Source organism: Ictidomys tridecemlineatus, chromosome 5, assembly GCF_052094955.1.
Source record: "Ictidomys tridecemlineatus isolate mIctTri1 chromosome 5, mIctTri1.hap1, whole genome shotgun sequence".
Classification (NCBI taxonomy): Eukaryota; Metazoa; Chordata; class Mammalia; order Rodentia; family Sciuridae; genus Ictidomys; species Ictidomys tridecemlineatus.
In genome coordinates, this window is record NC_135481.1 from 134,778,221 (window position 1) to 134,799,667 (window position 21,447).

Consider the following 21,447-nt stretch of genomic DNA (forward strand, 5'->3'; position numbering starts at 1 on the left):
AACAAATGGTCCAGCCCTTCAGGCCTGTGTCACTCAGGTGAGGTGTCTCCTCACACCAGCCCAGCAACTGAGCTTGAGGCCCAAGAGAGAACATCCCAGGGATGCCCTGGCCCAGATCTGCATGGGGTGCCCCCAAAGGTGGGTTTCTGGCCCTCAGTATAGCCAAGCAGAGGGAAAGTTGTCCCTACCCCAAAGGAGATGTAGACGCCCAGCAGGCTTCCCGCGATGGTGGCAAAGCCTCCAGTCATGACCACATGGACTTCAGAGAGCGTCATGTCTGCCAAGTAGGGCCGGATCAGTAGAGGAGCCTCAGTCTACAAATGGGAAACATGGCAGAGGGCTGAGCTGGGGTGATTGGGTACTTTCCCCGCCCAGCCCCTGCCTGAGAGCCAGGAGGTCAGAGTAAGCATTGAGGAGTCCTTAGGGAAGAGACATGGGGGGTGAGGTCAGAACTGTGGTCTGTACTTGGCTGAGCCTCTCTGAACCTCCATGTTGGCCCACTTCTTTGGAAGGTCCCCTATGACTCCCTCTTGGTTTGATAATGCTCCCATGTGTGGACTGCTGCCATGTGACAGGCACCCCACTAAGCACCTCACTGTCATGACTTTCAACCTTCTGAGGCAGAACTGGGCATCCCATTTCCAGGAGAGCAAAGAGAGTTTCAGAGAGGTGCCGAGAATTACCTGTGTTCATGCAAAGGGGTGGGAAGCACAGGTTAACTCCAGGCCTGAGCTTCTCATAAAGCCATGAGGCTTGTTGTAAAGAAACGAGACAGGGCATACAAGGTGGGTTTATTTCAGAGCATATGGGGAAGCCTGGAGCCCCTCATTATCCATTCAGTAAATAGTTATGGAGCACCTAGGCACTGTTTTGTAGGATGGGGATACCATGGTAAATAGTTTATATCCTGGGAGCAGTGGAAGGTGGGAGAGGGGTTTTATGGAGGGAGAGAGGTTATGGATAATCAATAAGGAGCCAAGTAGATAAATAATTTAAATAGAGATAAAGAGATGGAATAAAAGCATGCTTAGAGGTATTTATTTATAGTAGTAGGGATTGAACCCAGGGTCTCATGCATGGTAAGTAAGCTCACTGCCACGGAGCTGCATCCCCAGCCACTTATTTAATTTTTATTTTGAGATAGGGTCTTGCTAAGTTGCTGAAGCTGGCCTTGAACTTGTGATCCTCTTGCCTCAGGCTCTGAGTTGCTGGGATTACAAGTGTGTGCCACTGTACCTGGCCTTAGACGTGTTTTTTTTTTTTTTCAGTTTTCAGTGGACACAATATCATTATTTTTTTTTTATTTGTATGTGGTGCTGAGGATTGAACCCAGCGCCCCGTGCATGCCAGGTGAGTGCACTACTGCTTGAGTCACATCCTCAGTCCTTAGAGGTGTTTTTGATGGGTCACTCAGGCAGATATAAAAAAGGATGGATAGGAGAGGTGGGATGGAAGCAGGGAGAATTGGCAGGTGAAAGCACCATCCAGGTGAGAGACGGGGTGGCTAGTAGCAAGGAAGAAGGGCATGGTGGGGGTGCATGGAGCAAGGGAAGCAGAGGAAGGAAGGATGGCTCTGAGTTCTGTCTGAACAACGTGGTGGAAGGTGACATAATTTACTGAGAAGGGAAAGTCTTAGAGAGAGGCACAGCTGTGATGAGGGAGAAAGTCAAGCGTCCTGTATTTACGATTTAGCCTACTGAATTTGAGATATCTAAGAGGAAGGATAAGAAACCAGTTGACACGTCAGTCAAGTTAAGGGGAGAATTCAGGGCTCCAGAGTGGGATATGAGAGACATTTCAAGCATTTAAGGGCAGACATGGTGGTGCACACCTGTAATCCCAGGTATGCAGGAGAGTGAAGCTGGAGGATCAAATTTCAGCCTGGCTTGGGTAATGTAGCTCAAAAAATTAATTAATTAATTAAACATTTAAAGCAACGGGGCTGGTGCAAACCCCTAGGGAGGGAGTGGACCCAGGCCTGACACATTTACAGGTTGAAATGATGCCAGTAATTTTTGAAGGTTCCCCATCTACTCCCCTTGAAGGAAATGAGGCAGAAATCTAGGTCAACTTGACCAACCACTTGTGCAAAGTTAATTTACCTTGGGAGCTCTTTATGTTACCCAGTGACACATTCAATGCAATTTATATTTTATCAGTAGAAACAGATTGCGTTCGAAGCCTCTCATATAAGTAAATGCCTTTGTATATCAGTGTCTTCTTTCTTACTCTATTTATTTATTAATTTATTTAGTACTGAGGACTGAACCCAGGGCTTTGCACGTACTAGGTAAGTGCTCTGCCACTGAGCTACATCTCTAGCCTTATTTTGAACATTTTAAGGAATATTTGGGACACTCTGCCTGTCAGCACATCTGTCTTAGTTGGCTAAAAATAAACAAAAAATATTTGAAATCAACACATACCACAGCAAAAAAAGATGCAAATAGTTTCCAAAGTTTCATAAACTATCAAATATGGCATCTTTTGACAAGTGTGTTCCTTGGGGACTCAAATGTTAGGTAGATGGGCCAGGATAGACCCTGAAAAGGCCTCCAGAGTCTTCATCACTCAACAGGGTTGGGCCTGAAGGGACTCGGGACTCATGGCACCTTCAGAGTCATGTTTACTTTGGAAAATCCACTTTCAGAAAGACGGTGGGGGTAAAAAAGACAAAATGGTATAGCAGAAAGAACACTGGCGAGGAAGGAGAAAATCTGGATTCTAAGTCTTGGCTTATACTGTGGGCTATTGACCACACTGTTCCTATCCCAGGAGCCTCAGTTTTCTCATGTAGGATTTGTGAGTCTCTAAGCTAATGAAGTCAGCCTAGGGTTAGGGTGGCAGCAGGTGCCAGGCAGGTCCTCTCTGGCATGAGCTAGACAAAGAGCATAGCCTCCATATGGAGGACCTTTGGGACAGCAGCCTTTGATGACTTTGGGAGAAGGTTTAAATGGCTCTTCAGTGGACTGAATCAGAGCTCCATGGCTTCAGGGCCTCTACCGTCTTAGAGAAATTTATAGTACTCACCTGGCCCACAAAGATGTTTCCTGCCACACTCAGGGTCTCAGTGGCTGTGGTTCCCATGGTGACCTGCATCAGCCAGGCAATCTAAAAGCAAGCAGGCTGCTTTTTAGGAGCTGAATTATCAAGCTCCAGAATCAGAGAGTCTTGCAAGTCTTCTAACTCCCAGCCCAGCCCAGGACATTGATATATTTTGATTGTCCTCCCCAAAACTCACATTGAAATTTCATTGCCATTGTGACCTCTTTTTAAGTTTAATTTTATTATTTTTGGTGGTCTGGGAACCAAACTCACTCATGCTAAGCAAGCGCTTTAGCACTGAGCTATATCCCCAGCCCTTTTTATTTTAGTTTGAGATGGGGTCTTGCTAAATTGCCCCGTCTGGGCTGGAAATCTTCAATCTTCTTGCCTCAGTCTCCCAAGTCACTGGGATTACAGGCACAGGTCACTGCACCTAGCTTCAGTAATATTTATTAACATGCTAGGGAACTAGAGTTTTTGTGGAAAAGGTTCTAGAAAACACTGTATCAAAAAGATCTTCCTTTGTAGTCAAGATGAAATCTACTTCCCTTGAAATTTCTCTCCACTGCTAGTACCTCCCTGGCTGCCCTTTCCAAAGTCTCTCTTCTGTAAGTATTTAAAGATGGCTTTCTTATCCCTAATTTCTTCTATTCCAGGCCTACTGTTTTGTGGAAGGCATGGTTTCAAGTCCTTTCACTCTCTTGATTAAAAATCTATTTGTACCAGCCCTGAGGTTGAATACATTCTCCAAATCTGGGGACAGTCACCTCCCTCACACCATGCAATGTGTGCTCTTAACATAAGCACAGGTTGTTTTTGCACCCTGGCAGCCACTTGATGGTGCTGATTTATGCTGAGCTTAATCAGCTAAAATCTCAGAATCTTTGCCAGGTCCAATGCTGTCTCCCGCATCCTGTTTTTATGCAGCAGATTTTATGAACACAAGCACAGAATTTGACATATTTACATGTGAAGTCTGTTCACTGTGTCCCACTGTTACAGTTTCTCAAGGTTATTATTATTATTATTGTTATTATTATTATTAGTGCTGGGGATGGAACCAAGGCCTCATACATACCAGGTAAGCACTTTACCACTGAGCTACATTCCCAGCCCTCTCAAGATCTTCTGAGTATGTCATTTTAATTTTTTTCCCCTAACAACTCAATATAGCCCAATGACTACAACTCTCTCTCCCATGGAAACCACATTGGATCTGGATGCCATTTCTCTTAGTATCATAACCAGAGAGCTTGTGAAAGATGTTTGGTTAGTGGTAGGTCCTGGAAGAATGTGGCATCATAGGAGCAGTGGATTCTGGGAAGGTATAGACCTCAGAAGCAAAGGATTTGGGGAGGGTGAGGGCCCAGGGGGCAGGGGATTTAGGGAAAGTATGAACCCTGGAATCAAAGGATTTGGGGAGGCTGTGGACCTTGGGAGCTGGTGACTGCAAAAGAGCCCAGGCCTGGGTGCAGGGTACTTACCTTCAAGATTACCCACTGCATTAGGCCTAGATAGTAGAGAACTGACATGACACAGCTGAAGAAAATAATGATGGGCAAAACCTGCCAGGAAAGAGAGCACAAGACTCCAGGTTAGAGGAAGGGAGGTGGCAGGAGGCCAGGCAGGGCTCTAACAGCCCACTCCATCCCAAGGCCTTGCTTCTCAGAGGCCTGACAGTCCAGTATTGTACAGAAGCTCTGGGTCCCCTATGGCTGGCAGACCTGGAGTGACCGAGTTCACCTGCACCATTGTCAATTAGGGAAGAAGCTCTATTTTTAGTGCAGAAAACCCCAGGTGCTATGCATGTGGGGCCTCTTTGGAGGCACTACTATTCTCTCCATTTCCTCTCAATAGCAACATCCACCAGGCCACACTCCCTCTCTCCTCCCCACATACAGGCCTGCATGTGCTGGGAGCAGGGGTGGAGTGTGCCACTTGCTCACTTGCTTCTTTTGTTTCCAGAATGGGATAAAATGCTCACTCCTCAGGGTTGTTTAGAAGATTAAAATTAGGAGCTCGCCTGGGACCTAGCACTTGCACCACATCCCCTCCTCCAGGAGCTCAATGTCTGGCTTATAACTCTGCCCTTTATTGCCTTCCCATACTCTGGGCCAATGCATTCTGGTGTTCCACTTCCACTCAGCGCCAACTAGCTCAGAATAGATTCATCCTGGACCTACAACCAGCACCTCGTCCTGTCACCCTGCTTCCTACTACCATCCTTAACCTGCCTCTTCATTCACTCCAAGATTCATTACCTCTTCCTTCAAAATTTCCCTCACATCTATTCCTTCCTTTCCAGGCCCCTGGCCCCACCCCAGTGCTTTCTTATCATGGTCTCATTTATAATTCAGACTGGCAAAAACTGACATATCTAAAAGACAGAGGACTAGTTTAATAACCTCTGGCATGAACACACAATGGTGCACTAAATCAGAACACAAGAATGAGGAAGCTTTCTATAGAAACTTTAGACCGATTTCCAAGTTAGTTTGTTAAGCGAAGAAAGAGAAGATATATGGGGGGGTGGGGTATTGGGGGGTGGGGGGTGTATGCCATGCTGTTACGGGGATAAAAAGTGAGAGAGCATTGTGTTGTGGTCTTGAGTGACATGGGACATCACTAGGACATGAGTGTGACCAGCGTCAGCAGGTGCCTTGGGGAGGAGTAGAATTTTCTTTTGTACCTTTTGCCTTTTTGTATCTTTTGCCTTTTTTCTACTCATGTGTTATCTTCCAAACAGTTGTTAACTAATCAATTTTGAAGTCATGCAGAGTTGGTACTAATCTGGGAACATTCTTGTGCTAAAATGTTAAGTGGGAAAATTGGAATATTAAAAATAAAGAAAGGAACCTGGAAGGCAGTGCTCTCTGATAGTCAAAAGACTGGCTTCTGTGAGTGGGGGGCTGAAGGAATTTTGTTTTCTTTTTTCCTCTATTTCTGAATTTCCCTGCCTTTCCTAAAATTTTCTATAATAGGTGGACCTTTCTCAAGGCAGAGGGGCAAAGGCAGAGGAGAGGTCTGGGGGAAGTTCACTTTGGACTTGATGGGTTTGAGATGCCCATGGAGCATCCCAGTAGAGTATCAAGTGGGAAGCTAGATAAAAAGATTAAGAGCTAAGGGGAAATCCAGGTCAGATCAAGTTGGGACTCATCCATAAAAAGTGAAGGGTGAGATGATGGGGTGTGATACACTGAGAAAACTGCCTGGGGTGAGCTGAGCAGGAGCTAAGGACGGGGCCCTGGGGTCATCATCACAGAAGGATAAGAGGGGAAAGAGGGGAAATAGCTAGAGGTTGGAGGACAACCAAAGAGGCATGTGACACAAACTGAGAGGGCATGCCCAGTTAGCTGAGGGGTGCCTCAGAGCTCTGGTAAGATAAAGCCTGAGGCTAATTGTTGTCACTTAGCGATTCAGGAGTCTCAGGCAATCTAGGTGGGAGCAGTATCAGAGGAAGGGTGGGGATACCCAAGGAGGGGAGGAAATAAAAGGCATAGAGGCAATGAGTCCAGCTAGCCCTTTCAAGACCCTGGTCTGTGCAGGAAGAGCAGCCTGGCTAGAAGCGGGTGAGGATCAAGGCCCTGTTGATTTTGATTTTGGAGAAGGAACAGTCTAGAGCAATCAAATTTAGGTTCTCGTTCAAAACGAATGGGAATGGGGCATCGTGGTGCATGCCTATAATTCCAGTGAGTAGGTGGGAGGAGGCAGGAGGATCACAAGTTTGAGGCCAGCTTCAGCAATGTCTTAAAATTCAAAAAAGAAAAAAAAAACAAAACATAAAAAGAGCTGTGGATGTAGTTCTGTAGTAGAGCACCCCTGGGTTCAATCCCCAGTACTGCACAAAGAAAAAAAAAAAAAAGGAGAGGGGAGGGGAATACAAAGAAGGTTCCTGGTGAGAGGGAGATCCTGGGCTCTGGCTGGCTGGGCTGGAAATGAGAAGCAAGCCCTGCTGGCTGGGGTGGGGGACTATCCTCTCCTTTCCCAGAACTCCCCAGTTTTTATCTGGACTTGTTTCACTTCACATCTGTCACCAATTTCACTGCAGTTGCGGATGTCACCTGACAGGGATCACAGACGCTGGCTCCAGAAATCCATTTCCTGCCCTGTGACTCCTCCACTGCCCGGGGCTAGAAGCACCACCAGCGTGGAGCGGTGATATCATTCTGTTTTCCTGGGAGTGAGATGCACAGAAGATCACGTACTGTCTAGACTGCCCATCTAGTTGCTCATGTGAGGGACAGCAGGGCAGCTGGCAGGGCCACAGAGATGGACACAAGCCAGGAAGGAGGCACTCAGGGTGGCAGGACCCAAATCCAGATTTAGCACCAAGAGATATATTTTATCTGCATGATGGAGATTTTCGGTGGAAAGGAAGCTGGGTTTTGGATTAAGTGGTGACTTTCTAGGGTGTGAGAGGAAATGGAAGAGAAGCGATCCCCAATTTTCTAAGGTGGGGTATTTAATACTAAATAAGGTCCCTGTGTCTAATATGATCTCCCAGCCCAGAAACACCTCTGGGACCTGCAGTGCATGACATGATAGAAGAACAGGTAGCTCAGGGCAGTATGGTCATGGAAGGATGAGAAAAGTGCAAGCAAGTCCTACTATGTGCTTATTATAAAGTCCTACTATGTTCTAGGTAACCAAAGTGCGGTGACTTGTTGATCCTCAAAACCACTAAGGTAGAAGTAACTGTCTCCACTTCACAGATAGGTACACTGAGGTTCTAAGGTGTGGGCTACCTGCCCAAAGTCACTTACATGAAAAGATACAGAGACCTCCTGGTCACCAGACAGGTTGCTTTGGTCCTCAGTGACCCAAAGGAGTTTGCCCAAGAAGGATCTTGTACTTCTGTCTTCAGGGGCAGCATGTGTCCCTGCTATAGACTGAATGTTGGTGTCTGTCCTCCACCTCCTACAAATTTATATGCTGAAACCTAATCCCCAGTGGTATTAGGAAGAGGGCTTTTGAGAAGTGATTAAGTCATGGGGGTGGAGCTCTCATGAATGGGATTAATAACCTTATAAAAGAGGTCCCAGAGGATTCTCTTGTCCTTCCACCATGTGAGGACACAGAGAGAAAACCATCTATGGCCAGGAAAAGGGCCCTCATCGGGACCCACCCATGCTGGCACTCTGATCTCATTTCCAGCTTCCAGAACTGCGAGGAATAAATTTCTGTTGTTCAATTGCCACCCAATCTGGGGTTTTTTTGTGATAGCATCCCAGGTAGACTATGACAATTCCCTTTGAGGAAGAGCCAAATAAGTCCTGACGATGGAACTCCTAGCTCTTCCAGGCCAGCAGTGGGTGCTCAAGTGTGGTCATCTGAGGATTTGTTAGAAATGCATATTTTGAGCCCCTCCTCCAGAATTTCAGATTCAGTAAGTTTAGGGCAGGGTCTAATATTTGGGTCTTTCCAGGACTCTTGGTACTACTGGTCTGGACACCATACCCTGAGAACCACTGTTCCAGAGTGCAGACCACACGCTCTGAGTGAACTTGGCCTGGAACAGGGCTAAGCCCACTGGGGATGTGGCCCAGCTCCCTCTTTTCCTTGAAGGGAGCTGAACCAAGGCTCTTGATGACTTCCTAAGGCTGTATGGGCAAAGCTCCATGTCCCCAGACCCCACGACCTAATCACTTGTAGACAGTGCCATCACTAGTCCCAGGCCATGAGGAACCATAGAAACCCAAAGCTGGAAGGCCCCTCAGAGGCCCCTCAGAGGCCGTAGCAATGTTATAACACCAACATGACCCAAAAGCAGAATGGACTTGTTGGGCTGAACACTGGTCAGTTCCTAGGAAAGCTTGCAGTGAGATAAAAAGGATTCTGAAAGAATGTGATAACAGCGGAAATGGAGAGGAGGAGCTGGTCACTTATTTCTAATCTTTAGATGAGGATCTAAACAGGATAACCCTGGTTGTAAAGTACTTAAGAAACATCTGAGGAAATTCATCTGTGCAGTGGTCATGCAACCTATCCTCTATATTTCCCTGGCTTGTAGGCCTGCCACGGCCCTCCATTGCATTCCAGCCTGACCCCTGAGGAGTGTGTAATAAAATGTCTATTGAGTTCTTCAAGTTCTTCCTTTGGGATCAGTAAACTGTATGCCTGGGGCATTTTCAACCTTGGAGTTGAATAATTGGCATGATTGGCCAGGATCCCAAAGAAGGCTACATTTAGGTAACTCTGGAGTTGAGAAAGGGCATGAAATCTGGGGGGTAGGAGGGGATCTCAGACTGGCTACCACCTTGATGTGGTTTGGGGTGCCTTCCCTATTGGAGGAGGGAGGACCACTATTCACAGGAATAGGAAAGACAGTGGAATGAATCAGACATAACTTTCCTATGTATATAAATGATTACACCACAGTGAATATCCACATCATGTAAGACCATAAGACTGGGATCCTAATTAGAGTAAGATGTACTACATGTTTATATAAATATGTCAAAATATACTCTACTGTTAAGTAACTAAAAAGAACAAACAAAAAAATTTTCATAGTAATAGCATTGGTGGACATGGGAGCTGAGTGTACATTGATTTACAGTAATCCTAACAAATTCTCAGCAAGTTAACTGCTATTGAAGGATATGAGGGGAAAACAGCAAGAGTTTAAGCCGTAATGTGGTCTCTGTGGTTTGAGCACCTGCCCTTTACCTCCTATATAGTGTTTATAGCCCCCACACCTGAAAATATAATGAGTGGCGATATCTTGTGCAGTAAATGCCTATCGACTACTGCAGGGGAGTTCCATTTGCATTGCCATGAGATTGAACACATGTCAGTTGTAAAGTCAATATTCAGGGGGCACGCTAAATACTCTCTGTTATTTTGCCTGAATGCTGCTGAATTGTTTCCACCAAACAATATCAGTGGCCATGAGGAGATAATAGAGACTATATATGAATTTGCTAAAGTAAATATAATTTTCCAAGCCCACAGACCTTTTTGACTCCCCTGTGTAGCTGATAAGAAAGCAGGATGGAACTTGGTACATGACAGTGGATTACAGAAAATTAAATAAGGTGACCCTTCCACTTTGTGCAACTGTTCCCAACATAGCTGTTATTCTAGAAGAGCTACGTACTCAGCTGAGAACATCTTGCTGTGTGCTGGACCTTGCTAATGCCTTCTTTATCACAAATAAAGTTCTAGAGAGTCAAATCCCATTGGCCTTCAAGTGGGAAGGCTGATGGTGGATATTTACAGTGTTACCTCAAGGGTATCTCCATTGCCAAGGTGTCATGGTATAATAACAAAACTGATGCCGACCTTAGTTGAAAAAAATGTTTAACTAACGATCACACCCGATTCTTGTTAAGTGTTCACCAAGGCTACTCTCATACTTTTGACTCATTTCCAAGGAAAGGATGGACCATAAACCCTGACAAAGTACAGGGCCACAACTTGTCGGTGAAATTCTGGGTGTTGTTTGGGTAAGACGAAGGTTATACTTCAGGCTGTAATAAATAAAGTTCAGGAATTTTCCATTTCCCAACACAGTAAAACAAATACAAGAATGTGTGAGGCTCATTGGAGGGCTCTCATCCCTCATCTCACTCAATATTAAGACCCCTAGATAATTTGTGTAGGAGGGGTGCAGTGTGGGACTCGGCTGATTGGCATACTGAGGCTTCTACTCAGGCCAAATGGACAGTAAAACAGGCACAAGCTCTTGGGACCCTGGGCACAACAAAACCTGCTAAGCTTACCATCCATGTCACTCTGGATGGTTTTGGATGGGGCTTATGGCAGCAGATGAAGGGACATAAGACCCCCATTGGATTTGGGTCACAGTTATGGAAGGGAGCAAAGGAATGTTAAAGCTTTTTTAAAAACAATTGTGTGCCACTAAGGCTGCCCTTCTTGCCAAGGAGCCCATCACCAAAGAAGCACCAGGCAAGGTTGTACAAAGCACCAGTTGGCAAAGATAAGATGGCTGGAGGAGGGCTGGGGTTGTGGCTCAGTGGTAGGACGTTTGATCTTCAGCACCACATAAAAATAAGTAAATAAAGTTATGTTCATCTACAACTAAAAATATATTAAAAGAAAAACAAAAAAAACGATCACTGGAGGAAGCCCTAGCAAAAGAAACTTCCACTTGGCTACATGGTGGATTAAAGCACGCAGGTCAGAAGAGTATGTGGGCAGCTGTGACACTCTGGAGGCTGCCCCTAATGAGGTCCAATGTTGCTGCTGCGTGTCAGAACTGTCTTGCCTGCTCTCAGCACTACCCATGATGATGACTAAATGCCACAGAGGGGCATATCAAACAAGGTGATTTCCCTCTTTAGTGATGGCAGATAGATTGGTCCTCTCGCACTTTCAGAAGGGGCCAAATATGCATTGACTTGTGTGGACACAGTTACAGGCTTGATCTAAATCTTTCTCAGCAAAAGAGCCAATCAAAGGACAACAATTAAGGAACTGATCCAGCTGAGTGCCAGGTGTGGCACACCACAGCTAAATGAGAATGACCAAGGAACCCATTTCACAGGTCATAAAATACAACAGTGGGCTCAAGGCCAGGACATATTAGGGATCTTCCATCTGCCATACAATCCAACAGGAGCTGGATTAGGTGAAAGAATGAATGACTTGCTGAAATAAGCCTTAAGGATTGAAAGGAACTCATTCAACTGTGGGCTGCTTGTCAGCCTGAGGCACAGAGGACACCAAATGAGAAACCCATACATCATCTCACCCATGGCTGCCAGCCTTATGGTTGCAGATAAAGGCTATTATACCTTAGGCTATAATAAATTGAGCATTTCTTAAACCAATCAGGGGAAACAAGTAACAACTTACAACTGAGTCTTCTCGTCTTCCACATTGAAGACAAGAAGCCTTAGTTGACCCTGGACTGTACAAGTCAGCCCCCAGTGGTTTGCCTTACCAACCCCTGTGGGGAGGGAGAATGTCTGATTTTATAAGTAAGTCCTACTGTGTTGGGAACCTGGCCCTCACAAGTACAGGTGATGTTACTCTTGGGTGTCATCACCCAAGGAATACTGTGTATCAGTTTAAGACAATTACATATTCCCAAGGTGTCTTATTCTTTCTTTATCCCTGAAGTGCAAACAAATTGATTGATATTATACCCAGGCAAGCCTACTGTTCAGGCTGCTTTACTAACACAAGATCATACAATAGCCTGAATATCAGCTCCTGTATATGGAGCTTATAAGTAAGTAATCTATTCCTGGACTGAGTACTGGAAGCTACACACACCAATCAGATTGATTGTTGGACCTGCTCAGAACTCCATGTGACTGCAACACAAGGACTTTCCTGGGTAGTCCAACTTACAAATGAGATGGATAGATTTGGACAAAACAGAACTGGACTAAAATACAATATTTCTCATGCTTTAACTCCAGTGTCAAAACAAATTAATCTTAGGGCTGGGGATGTGGCTCAAGCGGTAGCGTCCTGGCCTGGCATACGTGCGGCCCGAGTTCGGTCCTCAGCACCACATACAAACAAGGATGTTGTATCTGCTGAGAACTGAAAAATAAATATTAAAAATTCTCTCTCTCTCTCTCTCTCTCTCTCTCTCTCTCTCTCTTTAAAAAAAAACAAATTAATCTTATCTTTATTACCCACGCATACTTGCTGACAGGTTCTTGCTCTTCGTACTGCTGTTATGGAATATGAGAGCAGTGTGCCTGTCCCAAGAACTATCTGGAAGATATGGGACAGTCTGAGATTATGAGGGAAATTAAGGGGCTTCTAAGGCCTTAAATGGGTGGAGTATTGGGTTAAACACTAACCAGTTCCTAGGAAAGCTTACAATGAGATAAGAAAGACTCTAAAGAAGGTGATAATGAAGAAATAGAGAGAGGGAGCTGGCCACTTTTCTCCAATCTTAAGAAGAGATAGAATGACCCTAGTTGTAAAGTAAAGGAATACACTCATAAAACATATGAGGAAATCCACCTGCTCAATGGGCATGGGACCTATACTATCCCCTCACTTGTAGGCATGGTGAAACCCTTATATCCCAGCCTGCCACTATCAAGAAGTGAATAAATAATAAAGTACCCAAGACCTCCCTATTGAGTCCTCCAAGTTCTTCCTTTGAGATGGGTAAACAGTATGCTTGGAGTGTTTACTGCCATGAAGTTGAAGGGTTGCAGGTCCAGGTAAAGTGGGTTACTGCTGTCCACTGGACATGTCTCCTGATTTCCTGTTTGTGTCCAGGATGACCTTTCCAATCTGCCCCCCTCATGTCCTCTGCCTGCATGCCACATTCTCAATAGAGCTCTCTTGCCTCAATGGTCCCATGTCCCTCCTTTCAGCTGTCCTGCTCCAGCCTCCGCTCACTTCCCACTCCTCCCTCTGAAAACCATGCTCACTAAGGTTGCCCACAACCCCTTAATCACAAATTCACCTTTCAATCCATATCTTATTTTATCTTTTGTGTGTGCGTGTGTGTACATTCTGACCACTAGGGATTATGGAGTCTGCCTCAGGCAAACACAACAAAATTCTCAGGAGACAGAAACATCTTCCTTCACCGTAAGGGCTCCTCAGGGAGAGCACTGAACAGCACTGCTAAGCTCAGTAGATGGAAGCATGTCTTAGAAGCTGCAGGAGAGTGAGAGAATGAGTGGGTGTGTTCCTAGGTTGATGAGGAATGAGAAGGATGCAGGGCCTGGGGTGGGTGGCATTGTGGATGGAAAGTCATTAGAAGGGAAGTGGAATTACTAATCAAGCTAATCTAGCCAAGAGCTGGCTGCCATGTTGACAGTGCTGGACTCTAGGCCCGGAGTAGGTTGAAGGCAGAAGTCTCACAAAAAGACTCGCCTTTCTGGAGAAGACATCTGCTGGACCATGGCACTCTAGGAAATAGCTTAGATTCTGACAGTCTGAGTGAATTTAGGGACTCCCTCAGGCTGAAGTTTGCCATAGGCCTTGGACTAGATCCACATGATTCACAAGAACAGATGGAAAATTCCTGAGTCTTCCATTCAACTCAGCACTCAACAGAGCCATCCCCACCTGAAGGCAAGTCCAAAGCATGAAAAGTATATGTATATGTGTGTGTGTGTGTGTGTGTGTGTGTGTGTGTGTGTGTTGTGAGAGAGAGAGAGAGAGAGAGATGGATAGAGTGTGTGAATGAAATTTTGTGATTAGTTATTGTGGTAGGAAAGAGAATTCTGTGGCAAGGAAGCATTTGTCTTAAGACCTCTCTCATCTGGCTAATACATTGGCCAGGAATTTATCTAGAGGTCATCATCTCCCAGGGTCCAGAAAATTCTTCATGTTCAACTGCAAAATACTGAGCCTGGTTAAAGATAAATCCACCACACTTATTATTTCTCTCTTAACTGAATATCAAATCTCAGTCTTTTACTACCATGGATATGTTTTTCAAATGGTCATTTTTGCTATGAAGGGTACTTTTTATATATTTGGAGGAGAAACATGATCCTGCTGATTTCTACTCATAGTGTGAGGAAGGAGATGTCCCTTGATTGGAAGTGCAGTGATGGAGTCCTGCTCTGGCCCTGTCTTTCCTCAAGGGTGAGCACAAGACCCCTTTTGCTCCAACTGCAGTATCTCAAGGCTCTGAGGTTAGTGATTGGTCCAAGGATGGTCACATGATCTGAGTCAGACCAATCAGAATCTGTCCTAGGACTTGAGCTGGGAGAAAAGAGTTGCCCCCCTCCTAGGGGCTGCACCTTGAGAATGAGCATACGGGGGCCAGGAGCATATCTTGTATGAGAGAACAGGGTTGACATCCACAGGTAAACAGAGATCTTGGCAAAACTAGGCCCTGAGTTCTGGCCTTCACCAGCTCTACCTTGCCCTTTCAGTTTGTGAGCCTTGTAAGAGGCAGCCCTTCCCAATCCTGCCTTTAGAGTGAGTTGCAAATGGGTTTCTGTCACTTATAACTGAGTAGACTTAAGGAATATTATTTCCTATAAATTGGAGGAACCAATGAATGTTCCTCAAGTCAAGGAACCTTTGTTACCATTAACTAAAGAGCTCTGATATCAGGGCTTTGAATCTAATAAGCAAGAGTGTTGGATCCAGGCTCCATTCTTGACTCCAGCCCTCACCAGTTTTGTGATCTTGTAGGAGCAAAAGTCACTCTGAACCTTCTCTGTAAAAGGGGAGTAATAGTATTTTCCCTGAAGATTTGCTATAAGGGTGAAATGAGTGGCAGAAATTCCCGTTCTGTAAGTGGAAACTGTTATTATGATTTCTTTAGCCTTTGCTTTTTCCCTAAGCTTTTCTTCTCTGGTCCACCAGGATGTGAAGCATAGAGGAAGGCAAAATGGTTTATAATGGCTCTGAATTTATTTCTAATCCTCTGTGTATCTCTTGGCCCTAGAAGGCTGAGAAGTGCTGGCTCCCTCTGGGACAGGTGAAGAAAGATCTTAGCTCTGATACTGAAGCACAGGGAAAGCCACTCAAGGTCTTTCCACAAGGCAATGGTGGCCCAGCTTGGAGAGGTTGGCTGTATGGAATACAACTAGTAGCAGGGGACACATGGAGCAAAGCTTCCCCAGAAGGTGCAGGAGGGCTTCCCAGGGCACATGAGAATCATCACTTAGTTCAGTCATTGAGTAAGGAGCAGAGTAGCTGGATAGGGTTCAAGATTGGGCAAAGGACACAAAGATGAGTAAGATCCAAGCCTCTTCCTAAATAGCTAAATGCAACCACAACAGCTAAGCAATGAGCTCCACCCAGCTGTCTCTGTCCCCCATCCCGTGTCCCCTGGGTGACTTTTCTCCTGGATTACGAAACAACCTCCTTGCTTGCATACATATTCATTCTCTCCCCCCCCCGCCCCCCGCCACTTCCCACCTCAGTCCCTCTCTCTTTCTCTCTGCAGCATCATGGCTATAATCCTTTCTACCAACTATTGACATGTTAACCATCCAAAACTCCAATAAAATAATCTCCAATAAAATAATCTCCAACCATCTTTACTGGAGACAAAACCCAGATGTCCCAGCCTGGCATTTAAGACCCTTCAAGATATAGCCCGACCAAACTTGCTGACATATGCTCCCTCAAAACAGCTTTCACACTGAACCCTGTACCCTGAACATCCCAACATATTCTCACCTTCATGCTTTTATCCAAGCCATTTACTCCTCCTGCCCCTAGCTCCACATGTCCCAGTCCTCCCTGTCCTGAAGCCCCAAGTCAAATGCCACATCCTCAGGGAGTCTTCCTTGCTGATTCTAGTTACCAACAATCTCTCCCTACAGGGAGCTCCCCAAGCACTTTCTTTGCGCCTCTCTTATAGTACTGAACCCAGCTGCCCTGGGTGGTGGAATTGCAGAGTGTGTGTGTTTTGAAATCTGAGAAACTGCTGGAGCTTCTGTGTTGTGGCCACAAGAAGTCACCCTGAAGCAGATCTTCACTGTTCTTCCTGCAAGCTTGGGTGGCCCCCTTCTTGATTATGCAGATAAAAAGGGAGCAGCCTATACTGCCTTAAGGGGGTGGTGTTAGGGGACTTCTGGGGGGGTGGTTACCCATATATCTATCTTATACAGAACTGACCTCAGAAAACATGATAGGAAAATCTGTACAGGAGACAAGACTCCTGAGAAGATAAGAAATGTCCCCTCCCTTTCCTTTTATGGCTGGCATGATTAAAACTCCTTAGATGGGCTGGAGATTCCTCAGACAGTCTGCTGGCCCAACAGACACCAAGGGTCCAAGGGGGACCCACCAGAGGTCAGGATCAGAACTGGGAAGGGGGATCTAGGCTCAATACCAGTGCAGAAGTCCAGGGCCAAGTACAAGCCTTAGGCTGGAAGCTTTCTGGATCCAACACTCCCATAGGAGTTGGGAGGCTCTGGAAAAAGTGGCCAGAGTAATGATAAAAAGCAGAAACCCCTGGGACCTACACATGGGGGCCTGTATAGTCCCTCTGAGGGACAGTGGTCCAGGACATACCAGGTAGGCAGCAGCAATTTTCCTCCATGGTACTATGACATTAGTGGCAGAAAACTGGAGTCAGGTACTGAGTAAACAGGGCCCCAGTTCTGTCTCTCTCTCTCTCTCTCTCTCTCTCTCTCTCTCTCTCTCTCTGTCTGGCATTTAGAAATGGAGCTTAAGCCTGGAGTGAATCTGAGTGTCTCTAGAAAATTTGGGTGTGAGGTAGAAAAAGACAATACTAGAGTCCTCAATAAACAAGGTATTTAGGGGATTGAACAGGTAACTGAAGAAATACAACCATATTTCCACTCAGTACAGCAAAGTGGGTCACACCAGTAGCATCCTCATCACAGGCTGCCCTGTTTTAAATTAGGGCCAGTGTCTACTATTAGAAATTAAGTGCTTTGAAACAGAACAGTATATTCAATCTCAATTTCCTCTATAATATTTTGTGTGGCGGTATGCTGGGCACAGTGGCCAGCATACTTATAATCCCAGAGACTTGGAAGGTTGAGGCAAGATTATAAGTTTGAGGCCAGCCTGGGCAACTTGGCCGGACCTGTCTCAAAGTTAAAAAATTAAAAGGGCTAGAAATGTGGCTCAGTGGTAGAGCACCCCTGGGTTTAATTCCTAGTATAGGAAAATAAATAAATAACAGTAGATGCACGATAAATTTTTGTTGGAAAAAGAGAGAGTGGGAAGGAGAGAAGTCTGGGGAGGAGGGAGATATAGTTTGCTGCTGAACTAAAAAGAACAGCTTCCTGGCAGAGAGGTGGGTTGTGAGGGACCTTGAAGGAAGAGCACCATGAGAAGACTGTTTGAGCCTTTGGAAACTGTCCCTTATAGGCCCAGAGTCCCTGCAGCATGTTAGGGGCTAGTGTCTCAGCAGGAGCCATCCCCGTGCTCCCCACCTCCTCTTCTTGTCATAGCCTCCCAGCAATTCTGTCATATATTCATCTTTAGGGAAAAGCATACAGAATAGCTGACTTTCCTAAATTTAATGCACTGCTGGGCCTCTCCCAGGGCCCAGGAGCTAAAGCTTCATTAACTTTCCAAGAACCAGCCTGTGCCCACAAGAACCCTCCCTGCTGGGGGCCTTGCCCTCTCCTCTCAGCCTGGCCCCACCCAGCTGGCTCAGGCTCCCCACTAGCTGGAGACCTGGGCAGCAGTTGCCTTAGACCAAGAGTGAGGCTCACCTGAAAGGCAAAGACATTCTTGACCAGAGTCTCCCCAAACACGAAGCTGGAGCCGGCCTCAGTGTAGCTCAGGAAGGTCTAAAAGGAAAAAAAAAAAAGTACACTCATACACGCTAGAAAAACATGGGGTGAGTCTAGGAAGGAAGGAGAGAGGGAACTGTGGGCAGAGTGCCAGGCTGGGGTGAGCAGGGGCCTGGCCCTGGACCAGGTGGGAGAGAGGGATGCCAAAGCCACAGGCCTTCCCTGGCCCAGGCAGGTTTCCCTTGAAACACAGCTCCCCCCATCCGCCCCGTCCCTGTCAGGGTCAGGTACTGCCTAGGGACAGACACTAAAGTGACAATCATTGTTCTTTCAGAGCATGTTCTGCAGGAGAGATACTTTTTTGGTCAATTTAAAATGTTAAATACCCTGAGATGAGAGTTGTTAAAACATTAAAGAAGGGCTGGGGACATGGCTCAAGTAGTAGTGCGCTTGCCTAGCATGCGTGAGGCACTGGGTTCGATCCTCAGCACCACATAAAAATAAAAAATAAAGACATTGTGTCCACCTAAAGCTAAAAAATAAATATTTTAAAAAACATTAAAGAAGATATAATAAGGAAACAAGACCTTAAGCTGTGTTGAAGAGGGCTGTTAAAGGGGGTGTCTTTTGTGCCTGCTTCATCCCCTGACAGCCAATAGTATACTGTCTCCATGTCCTGTCTCCATCCTAGACTCGTAGCCTGAATGTGGGAGTCCACACTCACTTCTGCAGGAGATATAGCTTTGTGACTGCAGGAACAACTCACTTCTCTTATCCAGGAGTCAATGTTCTCATCTATAAATTGAGGATATGCTGCTAGGAAGGCTGAGCCTAGAGGATTGCAAGTTTGAGGCTAGTGTGGGCAACTCAGCAAGACCCTATCTCAAAATAAAAAATAAAAAGGACTGTGGATGTAGCTCAGTGGTATATTGCCCCTGGGTTCAATCCACAAGAAAATAAAATAAAATGGGGACATGACCAGAGCAGTAACTCTTAGTCTTTTCTTCTATAATACCTAGGCTTGTGCCATCAGCAAAGCCAATAGGTGGGCACAGACCCCAGGAATGATCCTGGCTCCACCCCACACACAGCACATGGACATTTGAGCTGGTGAGAAGAGGGTGAGTAGAGGTTCAACCTTGGGTCCTCAATCACTTATATTTGAAACAGTAAATTATGAGCTGTGGGTGTAGCTCGGTGGTAGAGCATTTGCTTAGAATGCAAAAAGCCTGAGGTTCATTCCCCAGCACTGGGGGAAAAAAAGTAAAATCATGATGGTTGCTCAACAATGTGTATGAACTTAATGATGGTTAAAATGGTAAATTTTGTCTTATGTGTATTTTACCACAGAAAAAAATGAAGTGAAATATTATAACCTCAGTAGGGTGCTATAATCCCAGGTACTTGGGAGGTTGAAGTAGGAGGATCACAAGTTTGAGGCCACTTAGTGAGGCCCTGTCTAAAAAAAAAAAAAAAAGAGGTCTGGGGATGCAGCTCAGTGGTAGAATGCTTGCCTCTCATGTGTGAGGGCCTGGGCTCAATCCCCAGTACCACACACACAAAAATTATGATTTCAGTAGACATTTCTAAGAACACACACACAAACACACATAGAGCGAATCATTTGCAGGGTTTTGTTTTTAAGCAATTTTAACACTATAAGTCCTGAGTCACAGGTGACCTTGGCAGGCCACACTGCCGAGGGACTCTCTTCCATATCAGACTCTGCTCTGTCCCTCAGGTCAGAGTTCCTGGCTTGAGGGAAGCAGTGCCTGGCCCTGCCAGCCCTCGGAAGTCCACCTGGCCTGGGCCCCAATCCATACCTACCCTCTAGTCCCAAACTATCTCTATGCCTCCCCACCCACCTTCCCCCACAACCAAGTGGCTTCTCCCCCATTCCCTGATGACCTAAGGTGCTCTCAACAGTCAGGCCCCATGGACAAACCTGGATCTGATCGCCCAGCCACTGGAATGCTACAAATCCTGGTTCTGTTCTGATGACAAAGAGTCCGAGTACAAACTGCAGCCCAAGGCCCCAGGACACGGTCCGCCAAGACACCTGCCACCCAATAAAAAGGGCTTGGTGAGCTTCGCTCCTTGGGTGGTCCACAGAGAACAGCATGAGGGGTGAGGATGGAGAGCACAGAACTGCTGGGGGTGATGGGAGCCTTGCCCTGCCTGGAGGCCAGAGCCCTGAGCCTGCTGCCAATCCCTCCCTAGGATTCAGAATAGGCCATGCTCTTAGCAGCCATGAGGTGGGCAGTGGGCAGGGGTGGCTCAAGATTCCAATCAAGGACCCTTGAGAAGCCAGCCCAGCTTTGAACATGCCAAGGCATTTAGTTTCTGAGTCATGGCCTCAGGACATGGACATCGGCCTGCCCAGCTCATTGTGTAACCTCCATGTGCCTGAACCCTCTCCATCTGTCCTCCATTGGCAGGATTCCCAAACCCCACTCCCTTGAGGCCCACCCTGTACAGAAGAGCTGTATTCCTTTGGGTTGCTATTCTCTCTCAGCACCTAAAGACTCCTTACCGAATCCTGAGCTCTGAAACTTGGCTATAGCCTGGGGAAAGTAGTAACAACACTATGAAGCAGGGAGGGGTCCTGATTCCAGAGGATGGGAGAGAGAAAAAGGAGGCAGAGGAAGAGAAAGTCCATCTGACCAATCCAGTAGGGCCAACCAGCTGTGCGTAGGCAGGGACCTCCCAAATAGGCAGATGGACACTTTGTTATGCATCAGAATTATCCAGAGGCCTTGTTGAAATGAAGATGGCTGAGCCTCACCGTGGAGAGCAGGGCTGTGTCTGAGCTGGGAGCTGCCTGTGTAAAGTGCAGGTCAAGATGCCCCAGTTGCTATGGTAACACTGGCCAGAGAGGGCTACTGTGAAGACTCATGGCTCTGGCTCTATCAGTTGAAGCCTTGAGTTCAGCACCAACTCCCAGGAATAGTGAATTCTGAGCAAAACAAGATGACCCTAATGTCTCACCAGTCCAGCGTCCTTCAGATTGCCTGTTTGCTGAAACTTTTCCACAGATAACTTTTTGATGAAACCTATATAATAAACTTGCTGAGCTGGCTCTAGAGTCACTCAAGCCTCAGCAGGGCTTGGCTGCCCACCTAGCTACAACTTTTACTCTCTATGTGTATCTGTCTTTTCTCTATGCTCTCATCACTCCTGAACATCTGGTATCTCCCTTGATTAATGGCCATGACCAAGAGAGATGAGAGGGTTGTGGTATCTCACCCCAGTTTCTGACTATGAAAAT

The 21,447-nt window shown here is 46.2% G+C and overlaps 1 protein-coding gene across 2 annotated transcripts in view; it reads right to left on the bottom strand.

Moving 5' to 3' along the window:
- Positions 1 to 21,447, bottom strand: part of Slc28a1 (solute carrier family 28 member 1) — a 46,466-nt gene that overhangs the window by 14,978 nt on the left and 10,041 nt on the right. For both annotated transcript variants that reach the window (XM_078051139.1, XM_040275562.2), the window contains exons 6-10: positions 20,125 to 20,238; positions 18,159 to 18,236; positions 4,530 to 4,610; positions 3,031 to 3,111; positions 189 to 314 (exon numbers count right to left, since the gene is read on the bottom strand). In XM_078051139.1, the coding sequence (XP_077907265.1) occupies positions 189 to 314; positions 3,031 to 3,111; positions 4,530 to 4,610; positions 18,159 to 18,236; positions 20,125 to 20,238 (480 nt within the window). The remainder of the gene's footprint in view (positions 1 to 188; positions 315 to 3,030; positions 3,112 to 4,529; positions 4,611 to 18,158; positions 18,237 to 20,124; positions 20,239 to 21,447) is intronic.